General features: G+C 40.3%; 1 protein-coding gene across 1 annotated transcript in view; it reads left to right on the forward strand.

Moving 5' to 3' along the window:
- The window catches only part of SLC5A9 (solute carrier family 5 member 9), a 919,403-nt gene that overhangs the window by 55,613 nt on the left and 844,250 nt on the right, over positions 1 to 19,540 (forward strand). The window contains exon 2 of the mRNA XM_044085977.1: positions 6,834 to 6,938. Within this exon, the coding sequence (XP_043941912.1) occupies positions 6,834 to 6,938 (105 nt within the window). The remainder of the gene's footprint in view (positions 1 to 6,833; positions 6,939 to 19,540) is intronic.

The raw sequence follows: 19,540 nt of genomic DNA on the forward strand, positions 1-19,540 counted from the left end.
GGTGTGAATGACTTGAGATGTACCACCGTGGACTATATGAAGAGAGATATGCTTGAGCTCTCAGAGTATGTGTCCCAGGCAGGTATGATCCTAGCCCTAAGCAACATTCTACCTTCACCAAGAATGATACCACAATACCAACAAAAAATAATTGACTTCAACAATTGGCTTAGTTTCTGGTGTAATTCCAAGGGGATCCAGTATCTGCCTGCCTGGGATGACATGGTTGACAGGCTGCAATGCTTTGCCAGAGATTCCCTCCACTTGTCACACTGGGATTCCGGCCAAGGCTCTTGCCTCCCCCATTGTGCCTTTATGTCTCAAAGACAAATCTCCCAACATAAAAGATATGTCAAAAAGCAAATTGAAGGTCATGCTACTTAACGCCAGGAGCCTTAACCTGAAAATGCACTCAGTGGAGGCTGTCCTTGCACTGGAAGATGCCAACATCTGTGCAGTCACGTCACGGAAACTTGGTTCAAGGCTGTGCAGAGCACCCCTGCCTTACCAGACTATATCTCATTCCACACATTCCAACCCCAAAATTAGGTCAAGAAGACCAAGGGTGGTGGAGTCTCTATCTTCATTAAAGATGAGCACACCTCCAGACTGGTTTGCCAGCATGACGCACTAGAACTACTCCAGGTGCAACTGACAATTGGCAAGACACCCATCCAAGTTATAGCCAGCTATAGACCCCCCTCCATGATTCAGGACACCCACTCCTCCTACCTGGAACTACTTGACTCCATCAAGGTACCCCCTAACACCCTGATCCTTAGTGACTTTAACTACTCCACCATAGACTGGGAGAACTATTCCTGCACTAATTCACTCACTCAATGATTCCTTGACTTCATCAGTTCTAATGCACTACACCAGCTCATCTCATTCCCCACAAGGAGAGGTAACATTCTGAACTTGGTTCTTGCCAACATAGGTGACCACTGCACCACCCCCATAGTAAGTTCTTCCATGGTGAGATTGGACCATTGGTCTGTCTCATTCAAAGTTTCTATCCTACCCAACCCCACCTCCCCAGCCTTAACCAGGCTAAAAAACTTCTCAAAAGCTGACTACAACCTTCTAAGGGAGGGTATCAGTAGTTTCACACCACTGCTCCCCTCAAAGGATGCAGACAACTGATTTACAGTATGCTGATGCAGTGTACAAGCACCTGTACAACTGCATGGACTCAGCCATACCCAACCGAACTAAAACGTGCTCCTCAAGGAAACACAAGCCTATCTGGTAGATATCCTCTATCAACAGGCTTTACAACAAAAGGAAGAAACTGTTGTCCAAGGGTAAAAAGGCACAAATTCCCAGTTCAAAAAAGTCCCTTCTTAGCCTCAAAAAGCAAATTAGATCACTAGTGCAAACCTCCAAAGCCAGTTATGAATCTAAAGTAGCCTCTGAAACACAGGGTAACCAAATTAGTTCTTAACGGTACCACTTACACTGATCCTGTTGACTTAGCCAACCTGCTAGCAGATAGATTCAGGGCAAACTTCACCCCTCTGTCCCCCCTGAAAGGCCCATTTGACATCCCTGATACTTGTCCCATACCTCACATCTCCATAGATCAAGTGTTAAAGGCCCCATCCAAGGCAAAGAACACAGCTTCCATGGGACCTGATAGTATCCCACGCTGTATTCTACACCATCTCCAGCAAGAACTAGCCTCACTATTGAGCACCCTCTTCAAGCACAGCCTAAGTACAGGCTTCATTCCAGCAGACTGGAAAACTGCCATTGTCATCCCTTTGCACAAAGGTGGTGCCACTCCTTACCATGGAAACTACTGCCCCATTATCTTGACAAGTCTGATCTGTAGAGCCATGGAGCATATTATTATGGACCTCATAAGCAAGGACATAGGCAATCTCCAAGCACTTGATCTCACCCAGTTCAGATTCATCAAGGGCAGATCTTGCCAGTTGAACCTGGATGACTTTTTTGAGACTGTCACCAAGGCCCTGGATAAGGGAAAGTCAGTACATACCTTGACTTAACCAAAGCATTTGACACATTCCCCCACTTTGGCATCATCAAAAAGCTAACACAACTTAGTGTAAATCCCTATCTCATCAGGTGGATGGCCAATTGGCTCACCAATAGGATCCACAAGGTTAAATAGGTGCCTCCATCTTCAACAGCAGACTTGTCACTACTGGTGCTCCCCAGGGATCTGTCCTGGGAGCCCGACTGTTTGGCATCTACTTCTCAGAGGTCCAGGCAAAGACAAAAGGCCTGTGGTTGGCCAAGTTTGTGGACAACTGTAAGTTGGGAGCTGTCATTGACTCCCCAGATGATGTTAACATACTACAATAGGGTCTCACAGCAACAAATGACTGGTGCCAAAGTCATGGCCTTAAGTTAAACGTAAATAAATGTACTGTCATACCATTCGGCAAAAACATGGCCCCTACCGATTACCACATCAACGGCAACCCCCTAAGCGCACAACCTATGGGGAGAGACCTGGGTACACAGGTTGACAACAATCTCACATTTGACCATCATGTAGTAGCAGTGCATCCAGAAAAAAGGAGGTTAGTACCTCTCTGTACTCCTCTCTCGTTAAACCACTAATTGAGTGTAATGCCCCATTTGGTATGTACCTCTCCAAACACCTGCACCAGCTGGAAAAGCCACAGAAATACCTCACAAAGAGAATTCATGGCCTTCAACACCTGTCCTATGTGGACAGGCTTAAATCACTATCACTATACTCGGTATCGTACAGATTGCTCAGAAGTGATTTGTGTCTCGTCTACAAGGCAATTTTGGACCCTGCCCTACCAGAGAAGGTCCATATCCATAAGTCTAACTCCTTGCACATTACCCAATTGAAAAGCCTGAATCTAATATGCAACATTAATAAAATCTGCTGGAGAGAGAGGTTTGTCTCCCTGAGGCTGCTCCATCTCTGGATTAGACTACCCATACATGTCAAACAGAGTATGTCGCTGACCCTCTTCAAGTGCAACCTTGATGAATGGATGGGAAACCACAAATTTGTCCCAGGGGTTCCACCTGTGTCCCTCATTGATAGGGTTGACAGGTGCTGACTGAGGTTTCTTTTTTTTTGGGGGGGTGACTCTTGGCTAGGCTTGTAAGAGCCCCAGGGCCATTAGCCTAGTAACCTCCTATGAGTCTATGATCCCATTGGCTTCCTTTGGTCTCAGCCATCTGTGAGTTCTTTCAATAATGATGGGAGATGAGGTGTTTTTTCTAAAAAGCCAATTAAAATATTCCTTTTGGTATCTTCTTTAAGGATCACAACTTGTAGATTGTTCCTACGGCTTCTATCTTCAAGAGATATCAGTCTGTCCTGTACAGCATTAATCAACAGCATATTCCTACAACCTGGTAACTTGCATATTTAAAGCAGTTTCCAAAAAGTAATTTTTGCCAAATGAGGCTCTAATTTGGTCTCAGTTTGCCCATTCTTAGCTTAAATTGCAGCAGTGTTAGTCAATAAGTGTGTTGTGAGCTCTATTAGTTTATCTAGAGGTCCATATCCTTGGCCTGTGCCCAGTCCAAGTGTGAAGTGGTAAAAATAAAACAATATGTTGCTGAATCTGCTGTATTACTGATAGAAAGGGAAAGTCAACAGTGGTAACATGCAAGAATACACCTGGTATGTTTCATTGCTAAAAGAAGATATGAGAGCCATGAAATGTAAACAAGGAGCGGAGCAATATAATATTATTATATTATTATTATAATATAATATGTGTGAGGTAGCTGCTTGCTGCATTATAGTCAGCTCCTCCCCTTGAGTTACAGGCAGTATAGAATAATAAATAGTCATCTCATCCAGACTCAGGAGTTGTGACAGATTTCTAGAGTGACTCCATGAACAGCCACTGACATCCATGGTATTCTCTTATTATTCTAACTCATTCAAGATCTACACTGCCATGTAATAAAGGGCATAGTGACACATGGGATTTCACAAACTTGAAATACACACCACACCACACATATCATTCACTGCACGGTCATGAAAGTTCAGGATATACAGTCACTTCTACAACATACATAACATTACATGCAACACCATTCTGAAGACACTTTCTGTTGAACTTTACTAGCACAAGCTCATCTGCACTCATACACTAGATTCACACTCTTAGGGTCACAGGATCATAGACGTTTACTAGTCTATCAACCTGGAGGTAATTTCTCCCCTAGCGGTTCATCCCAATGCATTACCATAGATACTCTAGTCAATACACAGGATTGTATTTAGCAATGACTGCCCGAATCCAGGAGGGTTGTGGGCACTATCCCCAGTAAGAATTTATGGTGCCCCATCCACTTATCCTGGTCATTTTGAACAATGGTAGCCAATTCCAAAAATGTGGCAATCAATGGGAGACAAATCTGTCCCTCCAGCATGTCCTCTTCAAGTTGCAGGCCATATTTAGGTCCTTGGAACAAGTAGCTGTAGTCCTGTTTGATTTATGGATGTGCAGCAAATTCATTAGGTTTGGGTCTGAGATTGCTCTTTAAACCAGGCATAAGTCTCCCCTAAGAAGTCTATACAATACGGAGTATAGTGACAGGGCCTTTAGTCAGTCTGTGTAAGGCACATGCTGGAGTCCCTTGATCTTCTTTGTTAGAAACCTCTGAGGTCTCTCCAGTTGCGGCAGGTGCTTTGTATGGTACATGCCAAAAGGGGTAATATACTCAATTCAGGGCTTGATTAGCAATAAGTATAAAAGAGTTATAACCTCCTTTGCTTTAGAGGTAATGCCTTTACTAATCAAGTGTGCTATGTAGAAAGCCTTCCTTACTACAGTAGACACATGGTGGTCAAAGTTAAGGTTGCAATCAACTTGTAATCCCAGATCCTTTAGCACTTTGTGGGTACTTAGGGTATTGTTGTTAATCTAATAGAGTGAAGGGACATTGTTTTTACCGAAGGGAAGGATGATGCATTTCTTTGCATTCAGTTTGAGATCATGACTAAGACACCAGTCATTGATCTGTGTTAAGACCCAGCTGAAGTATACTAATATCATATGGGGCTTTAATAATTGCACCTAGTTTGCAGTCATCCCCAAACGTGGTCAGCCAGAGACCGTTAGTTTTGGCCTGAACTTCTGAGAAGTATATATCAAACAGTAGGATCCCAGCACTGACCCTTGTGGCACCCCACTTGTGATAGGTCTGCTGGTTGATGGGGAGTCACCTACTTTGATAGTGTATGTCCGGTTTGTGAGCCAGTTGGCAACCTGTCTTACAACAAAAGGGTTTATATTCAATCTGCTAAGTTTATCGGTAATGTCTGAGAGTGGTATTGTGTCAAAAGCCTTTGCCAAGTCGAGGTATGCTTGGCAGTTAAAAAGGATGTTGGAAGCTTAGCTAGCAGCTTAACCCTGTAGTCCTGTGTTTAGTTTCTTTGGTCTCCTCTGATTGCGAAATAATAGTAATGAGCATCAGTTAATGATTGGTTAAACTGAGTGTCTGCATTTTCATAGTGTGGATTTTGGCCTTTGCATCTACAGTCTAAGCAGGATGACAGAAATTCTAGGAGATCATCACATTACAAGTATGATGCATGTTATGAGGGTGGTAGTAGTATGGGGCAGTCCCAGATGACGTAACAACAGATTTTATGAACAAACTTACTAATGAACAGCAACAGAATATCTTTGGGGGCAGACTTCAATCTGAAAATGGAAAGTTAAGGTGCAACAGAAGAGACAAGAGCCATAATTCTAGATACACCAATTTGGAGCAGGCAACCTAAGTACCTTACACCAGCTCCCTCAGTCATATGTTGTTACAAGTGTCCTCCTATACATTCCTAATACCTCTCCTCCCCCTACATAATTGTATGACTTTCTTCATTATAACTCTTGAACTCTTTACAAACTTTTACAATACTAAAATCTCCCTTCTTACATAGTTTTATAACTTCATTACGTATCTTGAACAACTTGCAAACCATTCTTTACTAAAATGTTAGAACACTAAACTGCCTTGTAGCAATGTTTTCCCTTCTATAGTATCAATTCATTTACTTTCTTCAAGTCTTTAGAGCTACAAGAACTGAAAAGACTTAAAACAGTTGTTGTAAATACTTTACTGTATATATCTATGTAGTAATTGTTTTTATGAGAAATTCAGTTGTTAATATAAATGTACTGTGATGGAATTTTTCTTCCAGGTCTCTGCTGAAAATAGGCTCTGCCCATTTGGACTTTCCTAGTCAACAAATCAATCAATCAATCAATCAATCAATCAATCAATCAATCAATCAATCAATCAATCAATATGTAGGGTACTAAAGCAGGAAGCCTGTTCAGCAGCATTAAGTTATGTTTATGGGAAATTTGAAATGAAACACAATTTGAACAAACAGCATATGCAATACCGAATGGGCTGTAGGTAAAAGAATGCAGCCAGGATCCTGACAGAAGCAAAACCTCAGTACCTTTATGTGGGACTCACCTACTACTTTTATAAACATTACATTGATAAAACACTTGATTTAATTTTGATCTTAAACTTTGAGGTGGCATAATTCATAAAATTAATAATCACGTTGTTTAAACTGAGATTATCACATCTACGTGGGCTGACAGTATTTGAATTATGGTGATATGCTGCAGGAAGTCCTTGCCAAGGTGTTGTAACAGCAGAAAAATAACTTTTATATCAGAGTGAGTGAGCATAAATCATGTTCATGTTGTTCACTCTATCAGACCCAGTATGATATTCCTCCATCATATTTTTGTACTGAGATACTTGCAGGTGATTTTTTTGAGCTGTCAATTAATTAAGCGCCTGCATTAATTATTTTCTTGTTACAGATTGGAGCATCTCTGATGTCAAGCAATGTTGGAAGTGGCCTGTTCATTGGACTGGCTGGGACGGGAGCTGCAGGAGGCCTTGCTGTTGGAGGTTTTGAATGGAATGTAAGTTTAAATTCCAGTCCTAGTTATCCTTTAAAATAGACTGCTCCATGCTTACTGCCTTTGCTTCACCTAATTATTAACAATATATAAATGAAAAGAAAAGCATTTCCCTATTACAGAGTCATATCTGGGTAATTAGTCAGGACTTTAATCCTCTGCATTCATTCAGTAGGTACAAAGTTCTAAAAAGTTGTTAATCTATTGCAATTAAGTTGGTATCAACAATCCCTTAGTACAACAGAACATTACCTCTGTAATCTGCAAAAATAAAATGAAAAAGAACGGTTCTTTTCTGTTCAGTGCAAAATTTCTGCTAACAACTGAAATTCAGCTTACTGTACTTTTGTAAATATACTAGCTTTGTACTAGAGAATAAGAACTGGAATCATCCCTCAGTTATGGCCATTTTATACTCTGTTTTGAGTGCATTTCTGAACCATGTAGTTATTACTAACTGCTCTAGTGGGCCATTTTAGGCCTAGCCAATTACCCAATGTGAGAATCAAACACTGCGACTTGTATCTGTAAGGTAAACACCTTAACCATTATAGCAACCTCCCACCACATTTACTTACTGTTCTTATTTCTGCTGTCCCTGCTTAAAATGCTGTCAGTTTTGTCAAACAACTGACTGTTTTATTCCTGCCTCTCTGCAAAGAAATATGTTACATCTGTCCTCCATAACATGTCATGTCATTTAAACTTCTAGCTGTTGTCTTAGCCATGTGGAAATGATCTAGCTTTAGTCACCTAGCCCCGTTTTCTCCCTTCACTGCAATAGGTCATCAGATTAGATGACCACCACTATCAGCCTCCTCTACAGTGACAGTGACAGAGTGACAGTCTACCATCTCTTTGTAGTGTCCTTGCTCTTACTTCAGCTTCTACACTGTTTATAAGTTCATAGGTTCATAGGTAGGTACTAGGCTATCTGCCCAAAGGCATTTATAAGCCTAGCCAGAATGTGTTGGCTTTCGCCACCCCCTTAGATTAGTTCTCTGTGACTCTGTCCAGCAGAGCCATTGAAGTGATCCCTGGGGTAAACTTTCTGTTTCCCATCCACTTGTCAAGGTTTCTTTTGAAGAGTGTTAGCGAGGAGCTCTGCCTAATGTAGATTGGAATCTTGTTCCAAAGCATGGGAAGTCTCTGGGACAGGAATCTATCCCTCCAGCACATCCTATTTATTGTTGTGGTGAGGTTTAGATCCCTAGAGCGTGTGGCTCGAGGGGATAAGGTTTTCTTTAGATGGAGCATGTCCATCAATTCTGGGTTGGACATGGCCTTGTATGTCAGGCAGAGATCACCTCTGAGTAGGTGGTATGCAGCCGAGTACAGCTGGAGTTTCTTCAGTTGAGCTGCATAGGGCATCTGTTTGAGACCAGTGATCCTCTTGGTGAAGTACTTCTGTGGTCTTTCCAGCTGTTGCAGGTGTCTTGTAAGGTACATCCCAAATGGGGCATTGTACTCTATGATGGTCTGATGAGTGATGAGTAGAGGGGCACAATGACCTCTTTTGATCTGGATGCGAACCCTTTTGTGATTAGGTAGGCCACGTAGAAGGATTTTCTAACCACTTTGGCAATGTGATTATCAAAGGTGAGATTACTATCTACTTGGGTCCCCAGATCCCTTATTACGTCTTCCGTATTTAGGGGACTACCACCTATGTGGTAGTTTGTGGGTACTTTGTTTTTTTCCAAAGGGGATGACTATGCAATTTTTGGCATTTAGTTTGAGGCGATGATTTTGACACCAGGTATCCATCTCAGTGAGACCCTTTTGAAGGATGTCTGTGTCAGCCGGAGAGTCAATTATAGCCCCTAGTTTGCAGTCATCTGTGAACTTGGTCAGCCATAGTCCTCCTGTGCTTGCCTGTACCTCTGAAAAGTATATGCTGAACAGGAGGGGTCCTAGGACTGAGCCCTGTGGAACGCACTTGTAACCGGTTTAGAGTCAGACCTAGCTCCTGCAACTCTCACCATGTGGGTTCTGTCCATGAGCCAGCTGGCAACCCATCTTGTGACGTAGTGGTTTATGTTCAGGCTGGTGAGCTTGTCTATAATACCAGAATGGGGAATGGTGTCGAAGGCCTTTGCGAGGTCTAGGTAGGCTGTGTGTTCCACCTTTCCCTCATCTATAACCTTGGTAAATGTCTCAAAGAAGTCCACCAGGTTTAGGAGACATGATCTGCCCTTAACAAAGCCCAACTGGGTAGGGTCCAGTGTTTGGAGGTTCCCAATGTCTCTGTTAATGAGTTCCATGATGATGTGCTCCATAGCCTTGCAGACCAAGCTAGTCAGGCTTATAGGGCACTAGTTCCTGGGGCCTGATCTGGCTCCAACTTTGTGGAGTGGAATAACCGTTGCTATGCACCACTCTATGGGTACATAGCCTGTGGAGAGGCTGAGTTTGAACAGTGTGTTTAGGTGAGGGGTTAGTTTGTCTTTGAGCTTGTGTAGGACACAGCCTGGGACACTGTCCAATCCCATTGATGCTGTGTTTTTGGCTTTGGAGAGGGCTGTTTTAACCTGTCTGTGATTTCAGGGACTCTACATTCTTCTGGTATGGTTATGGGCCCTTTTGGGGGTGAGAGGGTGGTGAAGTTTGCACTGAACCTGTCTGCCAGGATGTTGGCGATATTGGTCAGTTCAGTGTGTGCCATTCTGCACTAACTCCGAGCAGATCTGAGCATTGCCACTTAGATTCTTGACATACCTAAAGAATGCCTTGTGGTTATCTTTGGAGTCCTTGGCAATTTTTCTTCAAGCTTCGCCTTGGATGATTTTATGAGGGATCATAGTTTCTTGCTGATATTGATCAGGGATGTCTTCCCTTCTTGGGATTTTACTCTTTTCTGTACTAGTTTCCTCCTTCTATTGTATAGCTTGTTTATGGCAGGAATCCACCAGACTGTTTTCCTTTTCTTGGAGGAGTGAGTCTTGGTTTTGCTTGGGATAGCACAATCCATGCATTCTTGTAGGTGCCCGTAGAATGCGTTAGTAAAGGATTTTGCAGCTAGGACAGCATTATCCTTTAGCATGGGGGCTTTGAAACTTTCCACCTCGGTCTTAAGTAATGTAAAGTTTACTTTTGAAAAGTTTTTCATGGTGGTTTCCTTGTCCGGGGGGTGGGAGCGGAATGTGGATATCCAAAGTGATTTGTTTATGGTCAGATCTAACCAGCGAGGGGTTGGTCACCCATGTTGGTGATGACCAGGTCCAATATGTTGTCACCTCTGATGGGAGTGTTGACCAGTTGAACCAGGGCATTTGAGTTTATAAATTCTAGGAAATGTTGGGCAAGGGAGTTAGTACTTGAGTAGTTCTCCCAGTTAATGTTTGGGTAATTGAAATCACCCAGTATTAGGATGTTTGGCAGGACCTTTATGTTTCCCAGTGTTTCCAGAAATGCGGAATGGCGGTCCTGGGACATGGTGGGTGATCTGTAGCAAGCTACAATTTGAATTGCAGTTCTGCCCATTGTTAGTTGCACATGGATGATCTCTGAAGCATCGTGCTGTGCCACTAACCTGGAGGTGTGGGTATCCTTGATGAATATGGATACGCCCCCACCTTTTGTATTTCGGTTTGGGTTCTGTGGCCGAAATGTATGGTATAAATTGTAGCCTGGTAGTGCTGGGGTACACTCTGTAGCATTAAACCAGGTTTCTGTTACTGCACGTATATTGATTTTCTCCATACTGAGGAGTGCCTCGAGTGTGTGCATTTTGAGGTTTAGACTTCTGGCATTGAGTAGCATTACCCTCAGTTTTTTGTTACTTGTGCTATTTATGCTGGTGGGTTTGTCTTTTGAGCCTTGCCTAAAAAAGGCACTATGGGGTGGCAAGAGCCTTGGCCAGTATTCAAAAGCCTAAGGGTGACAGGTGCAAGCCGTCTCTAGTGGAACAGCGTGGCTTGTCGAGCATGTCATCCCAGGTGGATAGACACTGGATCCCCTTTGAATGACACCAGAAACTTAGCCAATTGTTGAAATTGAGAATTATTTCTTTATACTGTGTTATCATTCTTGGTGAGGGCAGGATGCTACTCAGGGTCAGGGTCATACCGGCCTGGGCTATGTGATCAGAGACCTCTTCCATGTCTCTTTTCATGTATTCCAGGGAGGTACAGCTCAGGTCATTCACACCAACATGGACAATGATAGAGACATATTTGTACTTGTTCTGGAGTGACCTGAGTGCTTGTGTTATGTGGTGGTTTCTGACACCCGACAGGCAGCTAACAGTAACCTTCTCCTTGTTCAGCCTATTGAGTGGTACGTCAGTGTGACTGACTATAGAGTCACCTATTACTAGTGTGTTGGGTATGTTATTTTGTCTTAAAAGCTGTGATTGCATGGCACACTGGTTTTGTGAAGTATGTGTTTCATGGTTTGTGTTGGGGGGTGGAGGTTGCTTGGATGTTTGCTTTGAGGTCTCTGTTGATTTTGCATATTTTTATTTAGAGCCTCCAAGTACGTTTTCATGTATTTATGTGGGATTTTGCCAGTGCTGGTTTAATGGGTCTGTGTGAGACTGGTGGTGTGATGCCGGTATTTCCTTTCTCCTCTTGACTGTCTGACCCAGTCTTGGGTTGAGAGAACTTAGCCTCCAGTTTGGCTGTATAATTGCATCTCTTGCATGTATTAGTGTTTGGTGGTAGGAGGAGAGGGTTGTCTGTGTACATGATGCAGTTGTAACATTGCCTCAAAATACCCAGATTCACCAGTTGGACTGGAGAGTACACCTGAAACTGCCCTTTGGATATGCCTGGATAAGTACAGTAAACTGTTTTACTGGATAGCTGGTAAGGTCGAATAGAGAGCCTTGTCCTTCTGTACAGTGCAGGAGGGTCTAGTGCTAGGGTTTATAAGTGCTTTCTATGAGTTTTGAGCAAGTGCCAGGATGAGAAATGAATGCCCTGAGTGCTTAAGTCGAAAGTTTGTCTAGTTCCAAAGGAATATTTGAAGAGGAGATTTTGTGGAGCCGGGAATAGTTATACCCTAGTGTTAAAGAAAGCACAAAGATCAATGCACGTAAGGTTCAAGCAAGGCACCCTTTACTACTTGCAGCAAGGAGACAAAGCATGTAGGTACAAGGTTTGTCTGATTTTCCATGGTTCAGCATGCTATTCTTATACAGTTCTCTGCATGTACACAAGAAAATATTGTTAGTTTAACTGCTGACATGGTCAGAAAAGAAGACATTGTTAGATTTATTGCTGACATGGTCAGAAAATTGCTGTCTTGCAAAACATGTTTGAGAAAAGCAACCTGGCCTTGGGCTAATTTCAGCCCTCCTTTATTTCTTACATTATTTCAGCTGTTCAGTTTTTGATATGATACATTTTCCCAGAATCAAGGTACAACCCTGGCCTCAATACACATTCTGCTGACCATGGTAAACTTTCAAGCGTCAATTGTTCTCTTATCTAGGTTTCCTGCAGCTGCACGTATTTCACACAGAACAAGCAGAATAAACGTATTAATTTATTTTTAACACTAAATGCATCTAAGCTTGCACATTGCAGTTATACATTTTCTTAACATTTCCCCTCTTTTAATACTTTATTCTACCTTCAAAACAAGCATAAACATTTCTTCTTCTCATAACCATTTCCCACTTAGGATTTGCAGCTAGAGAGTCATTCAGTTTAGGCCTGTAAAAGTATTTTTTCAGTTTTAAGTAATTCCTCGAATTCAGTATCTTAGTATAAAGTCTCTGAAACTGAAATGTCCACTATATTCTTAACTAGTCCTTTCATACAGAGGATGCAGCAACATCCACACACCATCAGTAAGGCTATTCCCACACAGATGGCAATCAGAATGTTCATCAGGATGCTGCCCCAACTCCCAAACCATTTTTGGAAAAAGTCCATCAATGGGTTTGGTCCTGGTTTGGTCATGGCCGAATTACTTCAAGATGATTGTCTATCTCGTGTTTGTTGTCAGGAATGTACGAACAGCACTCCTCCTGGATTAAAGCACACATACCTCCTATCACCGCTAGGGTGAAGTCAAGAGCCATGCGATTTTGAAGCACCACTGTTCTCATGGCTGTCAGTTCATCAGTTATCAATTCTAAGGCAGAAAAAGTTGCAGTACTCATTATTTCAAGTAGTTTAGATAGTTTTCTCAGCTCCCAGATCGACTTAGTTGCTCCATATGCTGGTAATATGCCTGCCCACGATATGAAGTCATCACCCAGATCCATGTGCGATAGTCCTTTGTTATTTTCAGGGCCTAAGTCATGATGGTATTTCCAAGGTGCATTGATTTGTCCCACTGGATTAGCAGGTTTCTTAATTTCTCGGACATTCCGAATTTTCCCTTGAGGTAAAACTGCCATGTGTCGTATAGCCAGAACCAGGTACCCCAAAAAACAGCTACCAGACCAGTTTTCAGGTAGCCATTTATATGCTTTTCTTCCGCATATAAAGTAACAATCTTCTACTTTAGTAGTGACTTTACTATAAATATACACTTGTCCTGCATGAAACATTTTTTTGTCAATTATGGACAGTTATTTGTAGAGAACAGAATCATGTTTTACTTCCTCAATTGTTCTATGCATCAATTCAAAAAATGAATCATAGTTTGTATTGCAATAAGATCCGGTGTTATGAGGCTTAGTGTAGCATCTATAAGGAATTGTTACATTGCAATGGCTCCATCCTACCATGACTGTATCATTCTTATGAAAACACACAGTTCCCTTTTGACGAATAGACAATTGTAATGCTACTTTATCTACTGATGTAACATTTGATGTGTCATGAATTAGGTTTTCCCAGGTCTTATTAGCCCCTAGGGGAACCGAAGTTAGCAGTAATCCCCCATATGCTGTTGGTAAGGCTGTGCAGATCCAGCAATTCGAAACATTGAAGGTTTTAGCATACACATATTTGATTGCCTGGTAAGTATTTAAGTTCGGGTGCCACTCTGCATGCTTACTTAGTTCTACTTGTGTAGCAGAGAAGAGAAATGGCCATAACAAAAAGATTACTGTTATCATGATGGCCAACAGGATGGTCGTGCAATATTTCTGCGGGAATGGTTGCTCCATATTGCCTTTATCTTCTCCATTCTTCACAAAGGGATGGAAATCAGTCTTCATTTTGGGTTCTGTTGATCTTACTCTCTTCCCTAATAGGACCTTCAGCACCGATGGTTGCTTCACTAGGGTTGAGACGAGCCAGTTCCTATTGATCTGACCCCCCCCTTTGTAGCTAGACTTTGTGCTTAGGGTCCCGGCGAAGAGGTAAGATCTTTACCCAATTCAAAGTCTTTTACTAGCTTGCAGTGTGTCAGATGGACCCACGAAGCCCGCTCTGTGATCTTAATTGCAGTTGGTGTTGACAGAAGTACCTGGTAGGGACCTTCCCACTTTGGTGACGCCCAGTTTTTTCTCTGCACAATTTTAATCCACACCCAGTCTCCTGGTGTCACTGTCACTTCCGAGGTTTCGGCTTGCTTCTGACCTGAAACAGAATTAAACTGCAACAGATGTTTAGAACTCAACAACTTTTTCATATATTCAGCTAGTGTAAAATCAGCTTCCTGGTCTGATGACATGAGGGGATTCCACTGGGGTGTGTAATAAGCCCTTCCATACAGCTTTTAAAAAGGAGTCAGTCCTTTTGCTGTAGGGACAGTTCTCATGCTCAACAATGCTAAAGGTAAACAGTATAGCCAGGTTTTTCCTGTTTCAGCTATCAATTTCCTTAGTTTGCTTTTCAGTATGCCATTATGCCTTTCAACCAGCCCTGCAGACTGCAGATGATATGCACAATGATTTTTAAGAGAAATACCAAAAAACTTACTCAGCTGCTGTATGGTTTGATTTACAAAGTGCGTACCATTGTCACTATATATTCTCTCCGGAATGCCAAACCTAGGAATAATTTCCTTAACAAGTACCTTTGCTACTGTAGCTGCATCCAGATTTTTGGTTGGAAAAGCTTCCACCCACCTGGAGAACATATCTATAATACTAATAAACAAAACACACAAAAAAACTTGTAAAAAATAAAAGTAAAAAACGGAGGTCACAAATCACGCCAGTCGTGGTAAGAAATAATATATCCTTTTACTTGTAAACGCTTTCATGCACAGTAGTATATGCACTTCTTCAGACAAATAAACAAGTATAACAAGACACTTTATATAAGCCTTTGAACACCCAGGTGACCCATTTCACAGATAATTATTCAATTTGTTAAAGGAAATTACTTGAAATAAGGGTTGCCAAAAGCCAACTTCAATTCTTAAAAACCTAGCCCTCATTTATGTTACTAGCCCTACCAACTACCAATTTTTACCATAACAATATATAATATAAAAAACAACGACAAACAATCACAAAAAATAATACCATATATATTGGAAACCTAGTTTAAAAATATATATATCTATTGTAATTATTTCAATAGTGTTTCAAATAAATATATATAAATATATATGTATATCTTTAAAACAAATGTACAATGAATATATGTAGATCTGCAGTATTTATAATTGTTAATACCAATGTAAGGCAAAAAGTATATGTATATGTATGTTAATATATTCTAAAAATAATAATGATGATGTGTATATTAAACACACATAAAATAATAATAAGATGAATGTAACCATGTATTTTATAAGAAAATCATTTAATCTATTTAAGGCTTTAATATTGAGTAAACATTTTATGGAACACATATCATTGATTCCTGGGAAAGTGTAAGCATTTGTTTTAGTTGCCAAAGAAGTTCATGTTCTGCAACTTTAAATACTCTAGGATTTTTTTGAACCTTCTCAACTACACTAAATAGGAAACTATGTGAGTTGTTTTCTTTAACATGTTTAGCTAAAGCATTGGACAAATTTTGTTTAGATATAGCGTATAGGTGTTCGATACACAGTCTTCAGTAAACGCTGTCTTCCCAAAATAGTATGCAGCACAATCTTTACACTTAGCAAGATAGATAACTCCTTGACTTTCACAGTTGTACTTGTCATTAATATGATACTTAGTACCTCGAACTGTGAAAGTGGAACCTGTTTGAATAAACTTACAATATTTTACGACCAAACCACTTAAACATCCCTTTATTAGGCTTAAAGTTTTTAAAGGAAACTCTAATAGTTTTTTATGGTTAATCCTTCCTATATACTATAAGGGTTTTGAACCTAATAGGGAATAAAGTTGTCTATCTTGTATAATACATTCCCAATTATTTTGTAGAATTCCTCAGATTCGCCCCTGCGTTTGAATTAAATTGAGTGAGGAAGCTGACATTATAGTTGGTCGTAATACTCTGGTTGTTTTGAGTATTCTCACCCACTGTTTTTATATTTGATGTTTCAGTGTTGTAAGTTGTTCCTCTAAAGATGGAACCTATAAGTCCATTTTTCCTTTTGTTGTTTAGCTCCCAGTAAACTGAACTAACTAGTTGGTTTGGGTACTATTGTTAAACATTTCACACAGTTTCCAACATTCTTCTTGAATGCTTCATCTGTGGAATACATTCGAGCACGGACAATTGTCCTTTAACCACCCCTTTTGGTGGAAGGGGTGGTTGCTGGTGAAATGTAAAAAAGAATTACTGTATGTAGATTTTCTATGTATTTTAGTAGTAAAAGCATTGTTTGCTAAATCTTTAGTGATATTGATATCCAAAAAGTTAATTGATGTGTCACTTAGTTCATAAGTAAAATCCAAAAAGGAAGAAAAGGAATTCATTTCATCAATTAGCTGTATAGCTTCTTCGGGGGTGCCATTGAGTACAATAAGGATGTCATCTTGGTAACGTGTATACCACACCTTGATTTTGCAAAATAAATGGTGTGGAAAAAGAAATGTACGCTCCCAAAAAGCCATCACTACATTGGCAAAACTGCCACCGGAGCCCATGGCAACCCCGGATTGTTGCAAAAATATGTCCTTTTGAAACATAAAATAGTTGTTTTCTAGAACCAATTCTAAGATAGTAATTATCAAATCAACTTCTTTGCCTGGGCAGTTTTTTATGTGTCTTGTAACATAGTCGCTAATCTTAAGCAATTTGATTCCAGCTTGCTTAAGTTTAAAAAGTTGCAGATCGAAATTTTATATTTTCGTGAATGCTTAAAACTAAAGATTGTGCCAAAGGGATTACGTCAGTGGAAATACCCATCTGGCACAATTAAGCAATCTGGATTCCATCTTCAACTGTTAGATCATTTGAACCAGCAGGGTTTTAAGTTTTTGGATCTATTAATTAATGAATATGTTAAGCAAACGGCCACATTGAAAGAAAAATTATTGACTTTGGACAGAACCATTAAATCAGACCCTGAATTTCCCAGGTATGAATATGACTACATAAGAATTTTTTCAAGCATAACAGCTTTGATTAATAAAATAAGCGAAACCAAGAAGAGGAAGATCTACAGGGATAAGGTGGCTTATGAGAAAGGAGTCGCTTACCCGGACCCCCCCGCAATTAACAGCCAACATGGTACTACCGCATCAGCACTCGAATCTAGTGCGACACTTGGAACAGATGCACATCCTTTAGCAGAAGATGACTTGGATACATTTTTGGAGACTGACAATAGTATTCTTTCTCACAACGAACAATTTCACCAACATCTTAGGCGCAGTGAGCGCATTAACAGCAACAATAAAAAGAAACAAAACCAACAACGTAATCAGAATACTAATAACCAGAATTATCAACAGGGTTTTCAGCGTGGTCAACCCAATGCTCAGAAGAAAATGAACTGGAACCGCAAAGGCCACAACAAGTTTTCATTCAACAAATGGAAGAGGTGATGTATGACAGCGCACTTCCGAGAATTCTTACGAGTAAGAGCAATGACTTTAAAATATACAACTTTACAAATTATGAAATAAGTTTAGATTTTGTTGAATTGTTGGCTAAGGGCTTTACATTTGTATTACCTTCAAAGTTCAACCTTGCTAAAGTTCTTTGCGATTTAAAACTGTTTTTGCGTAAATTAAACTTGAAAATGTTATTTGGTGAACAAGATGGTATCCAACAACCTAAAGAATATGTAGCAAGCGTTTTCAATCCCCCTTTAGATCAAAACTTAATGATTTTCGAAAAAATAACTGAAATTCATTTAAGGGGCTTGTATAACGAAAGTAGAATGAGCAAACCACTATCTTTAAGTGAACTTGATTTAATTACTTTTGCAAAAGTACATGAAATACGAGTAATGAAGCCCGATAAGGGCGGGGGAGCTGTTTTAATGCATGAAGCAGATTATGTTGAAAAAATGTATGACTTGCTATCCTCTAAAGAATACACAAAAGTTTCCCTTAACGAGTTTAATCAGGCCTATCAAAAAATCAGAAACTATTTAAGTGACTTGTTTATAGAGGGCAATATATCTCTCGAGTTGTACCATTATTTTTCAATGCCAGCACCCCTTACCCCGGTTTTGTTCGGAGTTCCGAAGCTACATAAAAACATCTCTACACCACCCTTTAGACCTATAATAGATGGGCGCAATTCAATAACATACCCTTGCGCCAAATGGGTTGATGACAAGTTAAAAATACTTCTTAAAACTGAAAACCAGGTATGCAAGGACTCTTGGCATGTCCTGCAGAATTTAAATGACATACCTTTTAATGCTGATTATATCTTTTTAACAGCTGACATTAAAAACCTATATACGGTTATTCCACAAAATACGGGGTTGGACTGGGCCCGAGACTTCCTATTATTAAAAAACTGCCCAGGCAAAGAAGTTGATTTGATAATTACTATCTTAGAATTGGTTCTAGAAAACAACTATTTTATGTTTCAAAAGGACATATTTTTGCAACAATCCGGGGTTGCCATGGGCTCCCCGTGCGGTGGCAGTTTTGCCAATGTAGTGATGGCTTTTTGGGAGCGTACATTTCTTTTTCCACACCATTTATTTTGCAAAATCAAGGTGTGGTATACACGTTACCAAGATGACATCCTTATGGTACTCAATGGCACCCCCGAAGAAGCTATACAGCTAATTGATGAAATGAATTCCTTTTCTTCCTTTTTGGATTTTACTTATGAACTAAGTGACACATCAATTAACTTTTTGGATATCAATATCACTAAAGATTTAGCAAACAATGCTTTTACTACTAAAATACATAGAAAATCTACATACAGTAATTCTTTTTTACATTTCACCAGCAACCACCCCTTCCACCAAAAGAAGGGGGTGGTTAAAGGACAATTTGTCCGTGCTTCTCGAATGTGTTCCACAGATGAAGCATTCGAAGAAGAATGTTGGAAACTGTGTGAAATGTTTAACAATAGAGGGTACCCAAACCAACTAGTTAGTTCAGTTTACTCGGAGCTAAACAACAAAAGGAAAAATGGACTTATAAGTTCCATCTTTAGAGGAACAACTTACAACACTGAAACATCAAATATAAAAACAGTGGGTGAGAATACTCAAAACAACCAGAGTATTACGACCAACTATAATGTCAGCTTCCTCACTCAATTTAATTCAAACGCAGGGCAGATACGAGGAATTCTACAAAATAATTGGGAATGTATTATACAAGATAGACAACTTTATTCCCTATTATGTTCAAAACCCCTTATAGT

The sequence above is a fragment of the Protopterus annectens genome, chromosome 10.part0 (genome assembly GCF_019279795.1).
Source record: "Protopterus annectens isolate FY-2018-M chromosome 10.part0, PAN1.0, whole genome shotgun sequence".
Classification (NCBI taxonomy): Eukaryota; Metazoa; Chordata; order Ceratodontiformes; family Protopteridae; genus Protopterus; species Protopterus annectens.